Raw genomic sequence first — 20,436 nt, forward strand, 5'->3', positions numbered from 1 at the left:
AAATGACATGCAGTTCCTTTATACTTTTTATCTTAGTCTTGTGACTAATAGCAAAACTATTCTATCTATACCGTTCTGCTCCAGAAGCAGGACAAAGCAGTAAGGCTTTCTGAGTACATCTTTAAGTCTACCAGTGCTATATTAGGACGCTTTTGAGTTGGACATACATAAGGAAATCAGTGTTTTATAACAATAGTGTGAAACTTTGTAACAAAAATGTTTACCATACATGTCATAAAGGCACAACCTTAATTTCTGAAATTTTATTAAAAAAAAAAAAGCCATAGCTGAAATTTGCCCTGTATTATTACCAAGAATTATAATAGTCAATCAGAACAAAAGTAGTCATGTTTTACAATAGTCTAAAAAATGCTTGCTTAATACCTACATTTTCTGCCTAATTAAGCTGTAATGAGTTATTTAAATGCTCAGGTCCCCAGATTGCCACCTCTAAGACCATTAGCGTCATCACTCATTTTACAGATGAGTTTTCCAAACAGCTATTTGAGCACTACAATAGTAAGGGTAATATAAGAACTCATTTAAAAAGAACAGTGATGTTAAAATGAAGGAAAAAACAGGGTTCTACAGAACATATTTTCTGGTCTAATTCCTAATTCTGAAATGTTATCTGCACAGAAGTTGCCTTTTACTTAGTTAACCCAATGAGGTAAAAAACCACCCACCATTCTGTCCTATTGAAAGACTTTCAGCAACAGTGGTGCAATTTGATGCTCTTTTTTTGGTTTTGGCTGTTTACTTAATTGCTCAGTCAAGATCATTAAATACTGTTCCAGAGTCAGAGGGAAACCCAAAATGGAGGAAGCTGTGGAATGACTTTCAGAGCTCTCAAATACACTGGTGAGCAAACCCACTTCATTCCTCTGGAAAGTGGAAAGGTTGTGGTTTTCCTAGTTCAATGATGACCACTTTTCTCTGACTGCTGTTAGATCATGCTTTCTAAAGGCGGATCCTTACAGCTCATGATTGCACTTTTGAAAAAGCAGGAAAGAGACACTCAGAGCAAAAAGCAATCAGAAGGAGGCTACTGCCCTCTCTGCCCTCATCCTTGGCTCTGGAAAGGTTCTGTCAAATGGGAAGCTAAACCATTCTGTTTGTGAGACTCTGTCTCTTTACCATTTTCCATGTATTTTGTACTTTGGAGAAGCTTATCAGTGTAAACAAGAATATATGTGGGAGCTTTTATTAAGACATTGGCAGGCTTTTACTGCCTTATAGTTTAGTATTTCATATTGCTTTTGTATTATGTTTTGAGATACGGAATATATTTGAAAGTATCTAAAAGAGTACCAGATTCTAAAACATTGGGCATCTTTAGAATTTTAGTAGGAGACTGAAATAATCCAGAACATTAACTATTTTTAGATTACCATTATAAACACTACTTCAGTGTATTTTAAACCATCATAAAGTAGTAATGAAAGATTAGTTATGAATTACTTTCCTTTTCAGAAAGTCAAGTGTAGCTTTGCATTTTTTCCAATACACAGTGGCTTTATTTTTAACGCGTTAGTAAAAACTGCATTTTCAAATCTCCTGATTTAAAACCCTAACTAATCATAACATAGAATTAGTTATTTATGGCCACAAAAAGCAAGCCTTGTTCTCATTATGCAGTAAGCACTAGCTGTTTATAGATCTGACAGTTTGTTGGATGCGATCCAAACCTATAGTGCTATTATTCCTCAGTAAAATTTAAACAGCTGTAGTCGTGTAATTCAAAACCCTGGAAGGCTGCTGCAGTGCTTGTTCTACTTCAGTATACCATGAATGCAGGATGCAGCCAGTCATATAAAGGATTCTCTTCTTCACAGAATGGAAGAAAGACGTGAAGGACAAACCTGAATGCAACCTGAAAGGTCCAAGTAGATGAGCTTGTGACATCCTGTGCCAGTGCCCAGGTACTGTAAACCTTTGTCTGTGAATTTTCTGCAGTGAGCTAAACTCAGATACTGCAAATTGGGGAAGTTCCTTTTCAGGATAAAATGGAAAAGAGAGAAAATTATCAGAAGAGTACGTTATAGAATCAGAAACAGACAAAACAGCGGAGCTAAACTACTCTGAAAATTACTCTGAAGAAATTGTGTTAGACATTTAATAGAATTCTCTTCTTGCTAAAAGGTTCTTTTTTTCCACTGCACTTTCTACTCCGGTGTATTGGAGAATAGCATTATCATATAACATACTGCATTGTATAAAAACAATACCATTTTAAAGCTATTTTGAATAACTACAAAACCATACTTTTTTAATTAACTGTGATTCTTGTGTGCATACTTTGAAAACTAACAGGCTTTTCAATGCGAGCTAGCTGGACTGTCGTTGCCATTGATTTTATAAGCAGTGCCTGGTGGAAATGAAAACCAGAGCTCTATCAAAAGACATTAACAACAAAAACGTACAGTTAGAGCTTCTCTGCTCCTACAGTTATTTAGAAGAGTACTACTAAAAGAACCTGAAAAACTGATAGAGATACAAAAGTGAATTAAATACCTACACCTTATATCTTTCAATGCTTTCTGAAGTTTCAATTAGTTATTTTGGAAAACATTGAATTATACTAAATGTCAGCTAAGAGAAACTGTATAAATGGAAAATGTTAATCTACAGCACTCTGTGAAAGTTAAGAATCTACACTTGGAATTTATTTAAATTTCCATCTGCAGATTTGGCTTCTAGCACACTGAAAACCATTCATTTTACTGAAGTTAATTTCTAACTGGAATAAATAACTACTGCCACAAGCACCACAAATGAAAGTATACAGAAAAACAGAGCCTAGAATTAGAACCTACTGCTCTGGTAGATATTTAGTTGGAGGCATGCAGTGCTGCAGTTCTGCAAGTCAGCAAAAATTAGCATTTTGAAGAAATTCAGGAACACCCACTGAGGAGTTAACTACCTAAGCAGTGGTATTGATTTTCAGAGCTGACTTTATACTTTCCACATAGAGTGGGGAAACATAGTAACTTGAACTGAACTGCAAATATACATATATATGTACATACATGTATATATACATATGTATAGGAATTTGGAAAATAATGTTAAGTTTTAAAAATGATATTAACAAATCTTTTAAAAATAGATGTAAGGTTACATTTAATGAGAACACTAAAGAAGACAGGCAGTGTAAATCAAGGCCAGATATTAGAATATGAGGTTATGTGTTCATTTTGCTTTTTTTTTTTTTTTGTTGTTGTTGTTTTTGTTGTTGTTGTTTGCTTTTTTTTTTTTTTCATTAAATGGAAACTCCTTATCAATCCTTGTTTTGCATGAAATCTGCAGAAATGCTCTCATAGCAGCTTTTTTTTTTTATTTAATTAATTTAGTATTAACAGTCTCAGGATTGTTTCTTTAATGCAATCTGAAAATCACCATCTCATGCTTATTCTTAATAGCTAATATTCATGCCTATCATAAAGAGAAGCACTTTTCAGAGGGAAAATGTACCCAATAATCAGAGTCAGTATGGAGGAAAAGTATGGAAAAGTAGGAGAGAATCAAAAATCACCAAATAGCTTTCAGCACATTCAGCCTACACTGGTTCCTTGTTCCAGTAATAGACATTTGATATCCAATAGTAAACCTCATGTGCAGTACTACAAAATACAATACTGCCACCTTTGAGAACTCTGCACTACTCCCACTACTACACAAGGCCTGCAGTGAGCTGTGCCTTTTCAGATGGCACATGAAGTGTTTATGAAACGTGTCTTCTAGCAAATCTTTCACACGACAGCAGCTTTTTGTATTTCCTTGTAAACTTGGAAACAGTGAGCTTTGCTTTTTGTCCAAAAATAGCCTCTAGAAAGAGTGGTATTTTATACTTTCTAACCAGAAGCCTCATGTGCGAAAAGGAAAATATAGTATTTATGAGGTAGAAGTTAACTGCAAATTATATACTAGTATGTGACCAGTGAAGAACTTTCTTTTTTCATTTTAATCATTTTATTGCATTGAAAGCTTTCTCTACTCTGGAGACATTTTTCTTTTGTAAATGTAATTTACACATCAAAAAACATACATGGTTCTGACTCTTGGTAGTAATAGGAGACTTAGATAATCAGAATACCAAAAGCTGGTATTACCTATAGAACAGCTTTTCCAAACTACAACAAAAATATGTGGAAATGTAAAAAGACAAAATATCAGCCAACAAGGACAAAACACAGATTATGTTGAGAATCATATTGATGAAGAGGTGACTGGCAAGACACTCAACAGTAATTTTTGCCAAATACGAAGATACAGCACACAGATTTAAGAATAAAAACTGTGATGACAGTGAAAAAGAGATTTTTGGACTTTGTGGGGGTGTTGCTGAAAGGATGGCATTAATTTTATTCATGGGAAAGATAAATAATGTACATCTATCTTCAAAACCTATGTACATCTTTGTGGAGGCACATCCTTGACCATCATGCTTTTTTTTTGTGATGTCAGCTTTTAGTGCATCAACCAACCTCTAATTCACCAAATCTCCATGTCTCATAGAGAGACACATTTAAACAGGAATGACAGACTTCTAACAACGTTATCTATTTGTCTTCCATACACTGATCTTCCAAGTTAGATCTTAGAATTAACTCTTCGCAGTTGGCACACAACTACTTGGCTCTCACAATAGACCCACCCACAATCTTCTTTAAAAATAAAAAAAGAATTTTTACAAACATTCCTTTGTGCAAACTTCTTGTATCATCAGGAATAGCTGGATACGCCACAGAAATTTTTTAACTACCACGTTCTCTTTCTGCAGAAATCTGTGGAATACATAGGGTAGCCTAGCATATATTTTTAATTATAATAAAACATAAAAAAAAGAAAGAAGAATTGTCATCTAAGTGAAATGTATTGAGTTTTTTGTAAGTTNACAGAATCTGATAAATCTCTTTAAAAGGGTATTTCTACAATACATGCCTCTGAGCTTACTGTATGAGTAAAACAAAGATACTGTAACATCTATTTTTAACTTTACCTTGACAAAAGTTGTAGTGTTCCATTGGTAATATTTGTATATGACAAATTTAAATAGAGAAGAGATCTGCAGCCTTCAGATATAAGTCTCATTGATTCATCCTGCATATTAATAAAAAAATCCAGATGTACATTAAAATTCTATTTGCATTAGTTTATCTTATATTTGTATGTATGTAGATTTCTCTGAAAGTAATGCCTCCTATTTCTTTCCATGGAAACTTTTACAAAGAGTGCAGTAACACTATTTGACAGAATAGATCATTTTTCAATGATCTAAGTAACAAAGGAGATTTCAAATGACTGGAAGGAAGGAAATGTCGCATTCACCTTCAGGAAGGGGAAAAAGAAGGATCCAGGAAACTCTGAGACTTTCAGCCTTACCAGACTCCCTGAGAAGTTTATTTAGCAGATCGTCCTTGAAGCCATGACCAAGCAAATGAAAGATAAACAGGTGACAGGAAACAGCCAGCAAGGATTTACTAAGCACAAAGCATTCCTCGCTGATGTAATAGTTTTCTATGATGAAATAACAAAATCTTTGGATAAGAGGAGAAAAGTAGTTTGCGTATCTTGACTACAACAAGGCCTTCAACGTAGTATCTTTTATAGCCAAATGGGTAAAATATAGGCTGGATAAGTGGATTCCAAAGTGAGTGAAAATTTGCCTGGACTGCTAGGCCAAAGAACTGTCACCGATAGTGCCATTGCTGTCTTGTGGCAAATGACATCCCTCAAGGGTCAACATGTCTTCCTCCTTGCAATTATTGTTAAGTATCTACTACCTCCAAATGTCAACAGTTCTCCAGTTTCACCAGTCCTCCGAGTTTGCCAAAATATGACACTAGGAAGTTTACAGTGGTTATGTCATTACTGTTGATTTCTTTTTTTTTCCCTCTTTTTTTTTTTTTTTTTTTTTTTCCCTCCCCCAAAAAATTCACTATGTAATGGTTGGGCCAGAAGCCACTGCCCTACAAGGTATAATTAAAATTCTAACAATATTTTGGAATAAATAGTCCAAATTCTATTACAAACTAAGCATCTGATATAACCCAGATAAGCAAGTACATTTAATACACAGGTTGCACGTTTTTTCTGCTCTTTGTAGAGACGTGCTGAAATTAATCATATCTAGGAGCTGGTTCAGGTCTATGTTATGTGAATTCACATGCGAATTGCATATAATCAGTAATTTTAAGACCATGCCAAATGAGCATTCTGAACATGACAAGAACATATTTATTCACAAGGTTCATGTAGTATAAGTTTTAGCCTCTGGATAATTGGATAGGTCAAGACAAGCAACATAATCCTGAAATAATTACCATCAAATTTTGAGGCTTGTTGAAAAGTTTCTTATTTTTTTATTCATTTGAAAAAAATACAGTGGAAGGCTGACTTGCCAGATTCATCTGTAATAGGTATGTGGATAAAGTTTGTTACTTACATTCAATCCCTGACATTCAGAGAGATTTAAATCTTGCAAATTCCTACATTCACCTAAAAAAACAAAGGCATTTTGAAGGTTAAAAGTTCAAATTCTCTGAGTACCATAGAAACTTAAGTATTTCATTACAGTTTCAGTCCATCTTGACTAATATCCTACTTGAAACTATTGCAGTATCAGATTTCTGAGAAGTAGTATACAAAGCTGAAGTTGTCCAGAGGAAAAATGTCTTCTTAACACATCATCAACTAATATCTGGCTTATGAATCAAGCTACTTTCTGTCTTACATTACCAAAGGATGAGAAAGCTCTCTAGTTAAGTAATGTAGTGTTAGGAAATGATGGAGTTAAGTTATCTAAAATGTGTCTGTTCCATCCCAATGTTACATGATGATATCATTATTTGACTATATATATGAACTATTTTTTCCTTTGACAAATAGAAGAGCAGCAACTAGACTAAATATACAAAATGCTATGCTTATCTTCTGCAGTTAGTTATAGAATTCAGGATTACTTAGTTGAGACACTCACTTCTGTGTCCCTTTAAATTTTTTGTTTATAACATCTATTTTGCAGAGATCTTTGCAATTTTGCAACTAAATAATGAAATGTGGACATTTGACACTGGGAGCAGCCCCTACCCATCCTTTCAACCACTCTCTTTGCCAAATTTTTAGCCTATTCTCAAAGGTAATTATGTAAAAATGCTTTTTGTCTTAATCTGACCTTTAAAAATAACCAATCTGACTAAACTGAAATGAAAATAAAAAGTAGGCCTGGTACACAGATCTAACATAGAAAATGCAGTGTGAAATATGTATAGAATTAAAAGAAGAACATAAAAAGCATTAAAAAGAAACACTGACATTGTAAGCCAAAAACAGATTTTCAATTCTAGTCAAGTATTAGTCCAACCAGAGGTCTGTTCTACAAGGGTAGGATCTTGAAATCCCAAGATCCCCGACAGGGTTCTGCACAACTCAAAAACATCTAAGCAGTTAAAATCATAATTAAGGATGCTAAGCCGCAGAAATGACAAACCTCTTATATGGTTCTTGCCCTAAGACTAAATGAGACAGATTTCACATGTGAACCTGTAAACGCTACTGAAAGGAGTCGCTCATTTTGATATTACAGCTGAGCATAATAGAAATCGATGGCAGAGTAATACTGGTAATAACTGCCTATTCAGATTCAGGAGATGGAAAAGAAGAACAAAGAACATTTCACAGGTAGTTATTATCTTTCATCATCAAATTCTTATCTTTTTCCAGTTCCAAGCATTCCTGGACAGAATGAATGTTGAATGTTGAAAAATGTTCAAAAATTCAAAACAACACAGAGGATCCCCGTTATGACTGATGTTATTAAAACTCAGAATCAATACACTAGTATGTAACTTCTGAAAAGTAACAAACCTCATTTTTCATGTGAAGGATAAAGTCGTTAGTGTAATGCACGCTATGAATTAACAGAAACTGAATGCCAACAGAGAACTGGCAAGTAGAGCATTAGAAATCCAATTAAGGCGTTTTCAAAGTTGATACTGACAGCAGGTCACATTAATATTAGTTTTCTTATTATAGAATCTTTCTACCAGATAAAGACAAGTTTTTTGAGACCAAAACAATGTTGCTTCAGAAACAGAACATCTGGGATACCGTCTGCATTCAAGACTTGGATCTACTACCATCTTAAGTACTAAGGTCAAAAAAGATAGAACATAACACAAAGATGTATACAGGCATACAAAAAATGAGAACACAACCCAAAACAGTGAAAAATTGGAAACCAAACAAAAAACAACAACAACAACAACAACAAACCTTTAGAGAGTGAAAATGTTTCTGAGGAAACAGCTTTGTGGCCAAAATTTTCTGAAAACAACGGCATTAAAGGCAGTGCATGGGACCACTATAGGAAATACAGGAGCAAACAAAGGCTAAACCCTTAATAATGCAATTTTGGATGTGGTTGCATTGAGTAGTTCTTATCTTCCTCTAGAAATAATCCCTGGGTAAAAGCTCCTGTCTTACCTCTCTATCCTCTGTCTTCGCAAGTGGGCAGACCTGGGAGCAGTTTGGAGGAGACCACTGTCAGGTTCCTCAGGTTCCTTTGCATCCTGCCTACCCTCAGATTGCACAATGACCTCATATGCTTTTGAAAATTACTACATTTTGGTCCTTCATGGAGCAGATTATGCAACTTTACCTACCTGACATGGGCCATGAGAGACACCTGGTAGTACCAGAGCTGGCTGGGATAAAATGGGAGTCAACCAGAAAACAAATGCACTTAATATTGTGAGTCTGATAGAAATACTGGATGGAGGTCAATTTCTACATCCTACTGGATGTTGTTCTTACTGGAACACTGAGTAGGTCAGTACCCAGAAAGCTGGAAAATACCAGCCTCAAGGTCCTCTTTCAAGCTTATCTACCAAGATGAATTTAAACACAAAGATTCAGCCTGGTGGCATTTCTTGAACACCTGAACCTGGGACAAAAGTCAGTTGTCAAGCAGTTTGCCTAATCTTCCATTTTTTAACAAACAACAGTAGATCACAGATAGTAAAAGCAATGAAAAAGGACAATACTTTTTCAAAGTAACTGTGAAGTTCCAAGTAATGACTGAGTACTTTATTGAAAGATGCATACTACGCATAAGCCTCCTTGAAAAAGCCTATTTCATCTGTTCTAATATTTTATTTTTCTTCCAACACAGGGACACCACATACCCCGGCTGGGCCTATTCAGATCTGGACGACACTGATTAAGACAACAAACATTTTCTTCTCTCCCAATTGTCACAAAAAAACAAGTGGGGCAAGCTGAATGTCAGGATGCAAGTCATTACTATTATAATGCTACTTCTTCTTTGTAAAGCAGCTGACTTTAGGAAAACAAGGAATAGGAATCTGAGAAAAAATGAAAGGGAAAGCATTTTAAGAAGAGCATCTAGCACCGTTAAGCGCAATGCCCAGGGCCAACCATGCGATATATATGTTTACCTTCATGAGAAATATCTAGATTGTCAGGAAAGAAAATTGGTTTTTGTGGCACATGATTGGCCTGAGGATTTGAAGCACATGCTGCTAGCAAGAAACAGGATTCGTAAATTGAAGAATAATATGTTTTCTAAATATAAAGTATTGAAAAGTCTGGATCTACAGCAGAATGATATATCAAAAATTGAGAGCCAGGCTTTCTTTGGTTTGAACAAACTTACCACACTCCTACTCCAGCATAACCAAATCAAGAGCTTATCCGAGGAGATTTTTATTTATACGCCCAGTCTAAACTACCTTCGTCTTTATGATAATCCTTGGCACTGCAATTGTGAACTGGAAACTCTTGTTGCAATGCTACAAGTTCCAACAAACAGAAATTTGGGAAACTATGCCAAGTGTGTGCATCCAATTGAACTGAAAAATCAGAAGCTAAAACAGATAAAAGCTGAACAGCTATGTAGCGAAGAGGACAGGCAAGATCCCCAAAACATAAAACAGAAGCCTGAAGCTACCAAACCAGAATTTGATTCTTCTTTGTGCCACATGTATGTGTTTCCTGTACCAACTCTGAACTGCAAGAGAAAAGGTTTGTATCTATTCATCTAACTGAATCAGTTACTTTTATATTCTAGCCACCTTACTGCTGCACATGTTATTTACGACAAATCCATATCAAATCCAAGTAACAATTCTTGCTTGATGTTCTTTAACAAATATTTTAATTTTTGTCTCTTTACCACAAATATTTTTCTCACAAATATTCCTTAGTTCTCTGTTAATGTATCCAAAGAAAATCAACAGGAGTTAAATTAAGTCTATGCTTAAATTACTGAACCATCAGCACCTCAACTGATACTACAATGTCAAGCATACTAATCAGTCATACTGCAGCTGACCCAAAATTGCTGCACTGACAAAAAGAAGCATGGAGCAAATTTCCTTTCCTCCCCCCCTGCACCCCCCCAGTGTGTAAACACAAAGGTTTCACAAAAGTTAACTGTGAAGCAGGATTGGGCCAGCCAGCTGTGCTAACAAACCCCATAGGAACATAAATGCAAAGAAGAGCCACCACAGCCTTACATGTACTTTGCAAGATCTCTTCTTCTGAAGGAAGAAATTGTATGCTTCTCTTCATAAAGAAATACCTCCCCTGTGTTCTTCCTCTCAGTACTCAGCAAACACTTCAAATCTGAAGTGTCTTAAAGAAAAGTTTTTCAGACTCTTGGATCCATTCCATTCCCATATGCATGTCAGGCTCCTAAAAGCCATAGTTAAGCCCTAAGGGTAAACCAGCTGTGGCGTGTATCAATACAAAAATGCACATTTATTCATTCTTTGTATTTCTCATATTTTATACCACAATGGAAAAAAAAAAAAAAACAACAACCAAAACCATGGAACAGAACAATTCTGAAGAGAGTTGTCATTTAACATTATAAAATGTGAACTAAAAAGCATTACCAGAAGTAGCCCAAACTGGGAGAACTATTTTCCCAACTTTGGTAAAGTATATCCTGCAAAACTAGATCACTGCGGTATGTTTTGTCTACTTGTATCTCTCAATGTGTTTGCTAAACTTCTCTTTATTTAACAGTGACTTATATTTATATAAATCTTACTGAGTTCTTACTCTTGAACTTTAATGCTGGAGACACTACCTAAATATAAAGAATTAGAAATTCCAGCATTTAATGATGTGGTTAGTCTGTTACACATACCTTTTACTAAATTCCTTTTTTTTTTTATTGCCTTTTTTTTTTTAATCAATTATTTATGTTTTTACTGGCTAACACATTAGTTTCTTAATATTCCCTTGTATTTCCTCTCCTTATAAATAGGAACTTAATTATTAGACACAAATTATAATCATAACTATCCTTCACACAGTCTTAATTACATCATCAGTTACCTCATGTCTCTAGAAAACTGTGCTGAACAAAAGCTGAGCAAAAAGTGGTGTATATTATTATGTACATATATGATTACATATGTGTCTACACATATTATAAATGTACATAAATATATTATACATATATATTTATTATAATATATTTATGTAAATAAATATATTATGCATATATATTTATTATAATATATTTATGTAAGACTGACTTTTTATCTCTTTCCATTCAGTGGTATAGAAGAGATGAGCTGAATACATTATTATACTAAAAAACTTTCAGCAAGAAAAATGTTATGTATGTTTTTTTCCCTAACTCCATTGCGACCTTCAGTTGCGTCTGCTCTTCATGGGAGCTTCACAGAATTTGAAAAATAAATTACTGGCTTCAGTAATAATAAGGAAAAAATAAAGTTACTTCAACACCCACAGAAGGGTACTACAGGGTACAGGACTCTTTCCTTCAGGTCAAGAGCTAGCTCTGTCACCCCTGGACTTCCTGAATGTCTAGCATACACACACACTGAGTAAGTCTCATTTAGGAAGTTCCAGATCTACTGTGCATATGTTTGACAGCTGGATGCACGTATCTCATGAAAACTAGGGATTTCTGAACATATGGTAATCTTTGATGAAAACACCGTACTTGTCTGTCCCCACATATGATTATGGTGCAGCAGACACACAATTTCACTGGAATTTTCATCAGAAAGAGGAGAATGATTGTCTCAAATTCTTGGCAAAAAATAAAATTTCTTCTATATCCATGTGAACAAGATTTCAGAGCAGGGGGAGAGTTTATTACCTGTAAGATGTCCCCAGAAGCTGAATCCCATTATTTCTTTACAAATGAGGGGATGGAGTGACAAGCAAGATAGCATTACTATGCACTTCTATAAAGAAATGACAAGGCCAGCACTTTGTCCCTCAGGTAATGATCTTTTAGTTGATGCTAGAAAGCTCATGGAATAAACATCTTAAAGATGCAAATATTTCTTTAAAGTTAATATAAATATATACATATATCTCCTCCTTTTTGAAGAACTTTTTATTCGTATCTCATCAGAACAGTGATACACCAGAACTGACAGCACTTCAGAACAGAAACATCCTTTGTCCTTTACTGATTAAAAAAGAAAAAGAAACAAACATAAAAAAAGTTGTTTGCTTCTCTTCAAAATAATCAGGATTTACAAAAACAGCTGAAAAAATCTGCGTTCTAGAACACAGACATGAAGAGTATGTTAATGTCTATAAATTCATGCATTATTTTCATTCATTTGGCAATAGATAGACTATAAACTTTGACATCTGCACAAGCAGGAAACATTCCAACTAGAGCAGACAGGAGCATTTACAATATTTACACATTTATAATACAGGTATTATCATACCAAAGCTCTACTGAAATTCAAATATAAGGCAGGAAGTCTCTGATGTGTTGCTTTAGTCTCAAGAATGCTTGAGACATCTTCAGAATCCTGAAGTGTACTGATGACACCAGTTTCAGCACAGACCAGGAATTAATCTTTTATCTAAAGATGGTAAAGAAGGGATACTACCACTCATCTTACTCTTAACAGCTCAGGATTAGAATGCTACATTTAGTAGACAGAAAGCCTGGTAATGTGGTTTATTAACTTTATCTGGAGTAGATCAGACCACGGCTGGCAAATCTCAAGAACATGCCTTTACTACCAATCTAGAAGCTGTCCTTTCTGTAACTCTTTTAAAAGGAACTTTTAAAAATAATGACTGAGACATGCTTGTCTACTCTGGAAATGACAATGATACAAGTAGAGTAAAGAATCAGAGAGAGAGAATACTTATAAATGTCACTATGCTGCGTGGTCAAATAATAATTACAAGCATTGTAACAAAATATATATTTTTATAAATAATAAACATCTATAATTATAGAAGTACAATTATAACTACATATATTACTAAATACTGTGATTATTACCACTTTGATTGCTAACAAAATTTTACCGCTTGGCAACACAGAAGGTGTAATAGTGCACACTGTAAGTTGATTACGGAACATGTTCCCATAGCACTGAACATTTGTTTACTCTGCATATTGTTTATTCACATGTTGCACTCACACCTTTCATTAGTGTCTTTACTACCTACCCCATTCCTATGCAAATGAATTATATGGTACTACTAAAATAAAAATATAAAACACTGAATGAGGCTTTACTATAACCAATAGTGAAGAAAGCAACTTTCATATGAAATGTAAAGGTGGAAAAGAAAAAGGCAGTCAAAGTCAGAAACTGAAAAAAACACTGATAGAAGTAGTGGGGGAAAAGGGGGAAAGAAATAATGTGAGAACAACAAAGCTCTGTGTGTAATTGTGAAACCTAAGCAGTGAGAATAACCTAAAATACAAATTCTCTCTTTTCCATTTTTTAAGATTTAAAGAAAGTCCCAGGTAACATACCTCCAGATATAGTTAAACTTGATTTGTCCAACAACAAAATTAGACAACTACGACCCAAAGAGTTTGAAGACGTCAGTGAATTGAAGATATTAAACCTAAACAGTAACGGAATAACTTACATTGATCCTGGTAAGAATAATTTTAACTATCATTTTACAGTTGTCTTTTATAGACTGTAAACTTTGGTAAGTCTCTGCCATACAAAAGTGCAAGAAAAAAGGACCTAAAAATTTAGAAGTTGGTGCAAATTTAACCTTTTGTAGCATCCAATTCACAAAAGTTTATACTGAAATGTACAAATCATCAAGTCGATGCAGACTGACTAATTTCAGCAGCCCGTTAACACTAAGTCAGCCAATGCAAAAATAGAACTCTGCAGACTGAAGGCTAACCATTTTCCAAAGTACCAAATAGTTAAATACCCTTTATTATGATTTCCAGTTTGAAAAAAAGCTGTAATATAACGAATGCTGCTTGTAAATTGTAATGGATATGAAGTAATAGACAAACTAAAAGAATTCAAACTTTTTTTGATTAAAAAATGCGACACATAATTGCTTTTATGTATTATTAGACCTCAAGCGACCCAGTTTAGCAGTTTGCTGGTTGCCAATGTGTATTCGATTTTTCATTATGAAAGCAGATTCAAGGACAGATAGAAATAATGAAGCAATAGAGTCTTCTCTAGTAGTATTTTAGAGGTTTAATAAGACAAAGTGGTACTATCAGTAAAAGGGTATTTCTGAGGTTTAGCAACATTCTTATTCAAATTAGTCTTGTATCATGAAACAAAACTTGCAGAAAGTATGAAGTGCTCTCTGAAATATGACTCAGAAAAAGTATTGTTATGCTTCTGATTTATTATTACATGAACACAAACATACATATTAAACAACTAGTCCTCCACTTTGTCTAATATGCAGTCAACTCTTGGAATTCTACTCTGTGTCACTGAAAGAACACGGGAATTCTATGAGTAAATCAAATATTCATTCATCTCCATTGGCACTATACCACACTCGTGCATTTTCTTAAGTGTTTTACAACTTCATCAGCGATACAACTACTCTAATGTTGAAATTTTCAGGGCAATATAAGTCAATACTCAGGGTATAAACCATATTATAAAGATCTGTGTTTGAAAAGTCTTTTTGTAGCCCTTACTAAAACCAAACAAACTTATGAAAAAGTTATTTCTTGTTGCAGATAAGTGAATCTTCTCTAATTCACCTTTACAAGTTACAAATAAATATATTTCTTTTGATAAGCTGCTTTCTCAGGGCTCAATAACTTAGAAGAGCTGGATCTATCTAACAACAGCTTGCAGAATTTTGAATATGGAGTACTGGAAGATCTTTACTTTCTGAAAGTTCTGTGGCTGAGAGAGAATCCTTGGAGATGTGATTACAACATTCATTATCTTTTCTACTGGTTGAAGCATCACTACAACGTCCACTACAATGGCCTAGAATGCAAAATGCCTGAGGAATACAAAGGGTGGTCTGTTGGAAAATATGTTCGGAGTTATTACGAGGAGTGCCCTAAAGACAAGCTTCCCATTTATCCGGAAACTTTTGATCTGGACAAAGACGATGAGGAATGGGAACGACACAAAGAAAAGTCAGTTCAAACAGTTAAAAAACACAGTGTAATTGTCACTGTCCTAGGTTAATAAGGACACTTTTTTTTCCCCAGTAAGTTCAAATATTTGGTACTCTGACAGAAAAAAAGAAAAAGGAACCCAACACGCTGTTTACATTTTTGTTAATGATACGGATTGCTAGACTATTTGCCTACAAGGATTTTAATGCAGTTAATTAGTACAGGATGGCATTAGTTACACAGAATCCTTCAATAAGTAGTTGTTTCTGACTGTTTGTTCTGCACACTCTTGTGAAATATTCTGGTAGAAATTCAAAAGTATGCAGTAAAAATAGATAGACCCAAATGTAGACATGTGGTGGGGAGGAGCTGTGCATGAACATTATGTATGAATGCAGTTTATGTGTTGACATGGAGTTGCTGCAGGATTGTGACCAACACAACTTTCATGAATGTATTGCCAGTTCTTTGTATCTATCAGTTTCCTAAAGTATTCCCAGAAAACATTTTTTAAGATTTTGTATCAGCCACCTGTTGTTTTATTGTATATAAAAAACAAAAAACTGAAGACTTAAATACAGTTCTAGAAGAACGAGAATGGTAGTTGTTATACTGATTAACATTCAAACCCAGAAGCTGGGTTCTATTTGCTGATTTACCTGTGTTCCTATTCAGTCCTAACTCAACAATTCAGCTTCTGCCTCTTCTGTACCTGAGCTGCATGTGGTATTCATACCACATGCTGATGTCCATGCAAACTGAAGGTAAGTATGCATCTAAGTGCTTGTAGAAGAGCTGGATCTCTTCATCACACAGCTGTCTATATGAACATATATTCTTAAAAACCTGTGATTATTGTAGTATAAAGCCATAGAAATGCCCTGGCTAACCAGTCAGTACTTCTAAAGTTCCTTGCTATGTATTCCTTTACCAAAAAGAGTTATTTTTACTGAAAGACTCCTACTAGCTTTTACATAATGCTTCTGTCTTTTTACAATTTCTGCACCATTAAATGTTGAACTAGACCTAATGCCTGTTAAAGATAGATATAAACTCTTCCACACACAGAAGGGATAAGTTACTCCCCAGACAAGTAGGGGATACTGGATTAAAACTTTAGTATTCTTAGCTCAATGAAATCCTAGATCAAGCAATAAATATTTAGTGCAGGATAGAAATTCGGGGTCAAAACTTTAAATATCTGTTGGCCACCATGGAATAAATTCTGGAACATTCCATGGAGAAATCTTGCTCTTTTAAAGCTCTTCACACAAGTGCAGTGTTTGTGGGTTCCTCTGGTTCTCCAGCTACAATCCCAAAAAGACAGATGTTTTGGTTTAGAAGTGTAATACAAAGTACCCAGTACTTTTAAGCTTCCATGAAATAAAAGCACAATATCAAGGAAAAATTTAGAAAAAAATTAAATGTGGTAAAAATTTTTTAAAAAATTCTTAAGTAAATAATAGCATGTTTTAACCGTATTTGCTCATATTCTCCATTATTGGGATTAAATCTATTTAATGATAGAGATAAACTGAATAATTTAGACCTTACATCTGCGTATACCTTTAAAAAATTGCATAGAAAATGCAACAATATATTACTTCCCTCTCTGTTCCTTGGAATATCCTAAGCATTATCCAAATTTTTAAACAATATTCCAAGAAAGATAGAACACTGCTGAAATTCCCATTTGGGCAATAATATTCACTGAATAGGACATTTTCTAGAAACTTCTAAAAGTGCCAAAAGAAGGAAATCTATCATGGTTAGCATTAACTAACAAACTCCTCAAATTCTGGAGGATTTTTTCAGTACAGAATTGAACTACTGGGAATGATTGAAAAGGACAGACAATGGAACCACTAGAACATCTGTTAGCAGCAATACAGCCAAGAGAGAAAAGTTGAGTAGGAAAAAATGAGTTTAAAGACCATGTCAGAATCATTTCTACACAGAGTCAGTGTTAAGGGAGAAAAAAAACCAACAAGCTTGAGGTAGGCCAAAGTCAGAGGAGGGAAAGGCAATCCAAGAAAAGAGTATAGGAGGAAAGCTGAGTGTGAGTTCTCTGATCTTTGGTCAGCAGGAGGTTTGTGGTTGGAAAAGCAGTGAAATAAGATTGAAGACCACAAATACTGGTATCATAATTGGAAATAACAAGTTCTCAAACACTGGCACAAGAAAATGTTGCATCTGCTGATCCTTAGTTCAAGAGAGTGATCAACTGAACACGTTGTCTGTATCTACCTGAACAAGATGTTCAGTGGTGCCTCAGACACATGCAGTGTGTAAGTGAAGGACATATCAATGCATACAGGAAGGGATCGTGGTTCAACAAGGGATCATGGTTCAACAACTATCTTGCAAATAACAGTTTCAGTGTGGAATTGTGAAATCAGTCATCCCACAAGCTCCAGGAGGATAATAGAGAAAGACTCATGCAATTACACCAACGTGAAGTTCAAAGTACATAGAGTGGATCAAAGGATGGACTAAAGTACTGAATACGGAACTTCTATCACAGCCATTATTTTCCTTAGATGGCTTCTAGAGCTCCAAACAAGTATTTGGCATTTATACAAGTTTAAGTACAACCCACTGGGGAAACAGAAAGAACTAAGGGAGGGAGAGGGCCTGAAAAAAAAAGTTTTCCATATGTTGACATTTTCAGACACTCATACTGAGGAAGTGTCAAAACAGACAGTTAATGAAATAGAGAAATGGAAATATTAGAGCAGAGCAAGAGTACATGCAGAGTACTATGTTCTCTGGACATTGCCTTGTAGCAAATTCTTGGACAAAAGACTGCACGAACAGGAAAAATATATAGGAACTATGAAGACAGTAGAGAATTAAACACCCCACAGTAAGAAACAAAGATGTATTTGAAAAAAGTACAAGCAATTAACAGTTTATATGCAAGTCAGCATTACAGGCTTATTTTCTACTCCTCTGAGCTTCTCTGGAATCTACTGTAAATGAAAGTATACTCTCCATGAAACAACAGTCACAAGCCACAAATTAATCTTGAAATTTCTTTATCTCTGTACTCGTTAATTACAAGGGCTCCAAGATCACTTCCGTATCTAAAAGCAACCCAAGGCTCTTTTTCTTCCTTTGCATGCTTTTAAGTTTACTTCAGTAATCTCTCTTGATTCCTCTTCTTTCTCTATCCATACCCAGAGAATAATTACACTATAGTGCTGCTTGTCATCTTGAAACACAGTATACACTAGGAGTGCTGTCCACATGGAACAACTATACTATTCTAAAGCAGTACGGCCCTTCTCTGCATAGCACACATTAAACACAAAAAGGATTATTTTGCATCACTTTTGGCCATGACAAGGTGAAAGAAAAATGAATTCATATGTCAATACTCTGACCACTAATGGGGATAAAGCACTTCACATCCCTCTGAGGAAATCCCAGCTCCTGCACTCTGAACATGAATGTCAGTTTTTAAACACAATTCCCAGTCATGCACAGAGGTGAAATGATTCTCTAAGATCCCTGGGTGGGTGGAGTAACACCACAAGCAGCTGAGCTGTAACCCACGTATGTCATGTACTCATGTTTCTTTGGCTCAACAACACATTCATTTGCCAAAGACAGTCTAGGCTGGAATCACAGAACATTCATATGTAGACATTAAATAGTGATTACCATTTTGTGCATACACTACATAACAAAGTTGCTTTAAATACAAGCAATGTTTAAAAAAATCACAGTTAATTTATGAACAGAAAAATATTAACAAGATTACCAGGGCAAACAGACCTGAAAAGCAGCTAACATCATTGTGATTTTACCATTAACAATAAAAACCCATTGCCAAAATCTGTGTAATCTTGGATTTATTCAGAAACATGAGGTCAGAACTGTAGCTGAGGGATGCTCCAATGGAAAGGATTATAACATCTGTAGCATATAACTGAACAGACAGTTCAAGAACTGAAGAAATGTCAAAGGAAGAGAATTTCAATATGATACTCAATCATTAAAAGAAAACAGAGAAATCATTGTGCATCAATTTTAAGTCACCCACAACAGCATCAGAAGAATGGCATTAAATAGGCTGTATGATCCATATGAATGCTTTTTAATGGAAGAAATATGCTATTACAATAATTGGCAATAGCACACTGACACAATAATCCTTAGTTCTTAGAAGGAATTAGTGCATATCTTCAAAGCTACAAGAAACAGCTTCAGTGTTTTCTAAAATCCCTGCAGACCATCACACAATTCGCCGTGATTAGTTTACAACAAACAGCATTGAGTAGATGAAAATAAACATAATATTTGATTTTGAACCTATTGAAGATGCAAGTACATAATGATCCACGTATGTTATGGCAACCACCATACTGATTTTCCAACTGATACAGCCAACATGCTGATGTTTCTAATTTCAGTCATTTTATCTAGATATGAATCACTTAAACCATGTAATAGAAAAGGCACTGCATAAATAAAGTGTAATGCTATGGCAGCATCTGGTTTTTGAGGAGAGCAGGTTTTAATACAGGCCTTTATTAGACCTCACGTTAGACCAGGCATATCCAACCAAGTTACAGCAAGTAAGTTTATGCATTTTGACACACTGGCTAATCATAGTCCTGTGAACAGCAAACATGCAGCTGTGCTTCTCATTCTGATGAAGGAATTGGAGAATAGATTATTTGTGACTCCATTTTCAGTCAACTCAGGTGTTAAGTGCATGTAGTAACAGGACAAGGGGAAATGGCTTGAAACTGGAAGAGAGCTGATTTGGACTAGACATTAGAAAGAAATTCTGTACTGTGAGGGTGGTGAGACACTGTTCGAGGCTAGGCTAGATGGGGCTGTGAGCAACTTGGTTTAGAGGGAGATGTCCCAGCTTACAGCACGTGGTTGGAACTAGATCTTAAAGGTTCCTCCCAGCCCAAATCATTCTATGATTCTATGACTCTATGAAATATATAACCTGCAAATTTACAAAGTCAGTGTATAGAATCACAATCAGGTATTCAACTAAAAAA

At 35.0% G+C, this 20,436-nt stretch overlaps 2 protein-coding genes across 3 annotated transcripts in view; one reads left to right on the forward strand and one right to left on the reverse strand.

Annotated features, from left to right (window-relative positions):
* The window catches only part of FBXL13 (F-box and leucine rich repeat protein 13), a 67,257-nt gene that overhangs the window by 28,142 nt on the left and 18,679 nt on the right, over nt 1-20,436 (reverse strand). For both annotated transcript variants that reach the window (XM_015882634.2, XM_032442331.1), the window contains 3 exons: nt 6,449-6,501; nt 5,003-5,103; nt 1,863-1,992 (listed from right to left, as the gene is read on the reverse strand). In XM_015882634.2, coding sequence (XP_015738120.1) covers nt 1,863-1,992; nt 5,003-5,103; nt 6,449-6,501 — 284 coding nt within the window. The remainder of the gene's footprint in view (nt 1-1,862; nt 1,993-5,002; nt 5,104-6,448; nt 6,502-20,436) is intronic.
* On the forward strand, nt 1,734-16,437 carry LRRC17 (leucine rich repeat containing 17). Its single transcript, XM_015883077.2, has 4 exons — nt 1,734-1,922; nt 9,176-10,047; nt 13,784-13,939; nt 15,079-16,437. Exons 2-4 carry the CDS (start codon nt 9,294-9,296, stop codon nt 15,480-15,482), a joined length of 1,314 nt encoding a protein of 437 aa, XP_015738563.1. The 5' UTR covers nt 1,734-1,922; nt 9,176-9,293; the 3' UTR covers nt 15,483-16,437.

Source organism: Coturnix japonica, chromosome 1 (assembly GCF_001577835.2).
Source record: "Coturnix japonica isolate 7356 chromosome 1, Coturnix japonica 2.1, whole genome shotgun sequence".
Classification (NCBI taxonomy): Eukaryota; Metazoa; Chordata; class Aves; order Galliformes; family Phasianidae; genus Coturnix; species Coturnix japonica.

What these genes read in the sequence shown, in the direction of transcription:
- LRRC17 (XM_015883077.2), top strand. Translation starts at nt 9,294, where the DNA reads ATGCAAGTCATTACTATTATAATGCTACTTCTTCTTTGTAAAGCAGCT. An exon ending in TCTGAACTGCAAGAGAAAAG is followed by an intron (nt 10,048 to 13,783) that starts GTTTGTATCTAT and finishes CCATTTTTTAAG; the next exon opens with ATTTAAAGAAAGTCCCAGGT. An exon ending in AATAACTTACATTGATCCTG is followed by an intron (nt 13,940 to 15,078) that starts GTAAGAATAATT and finishes TCTTTTGATAAG; the next exon opens with CTGCTTTCTCAGGGCTCAAT.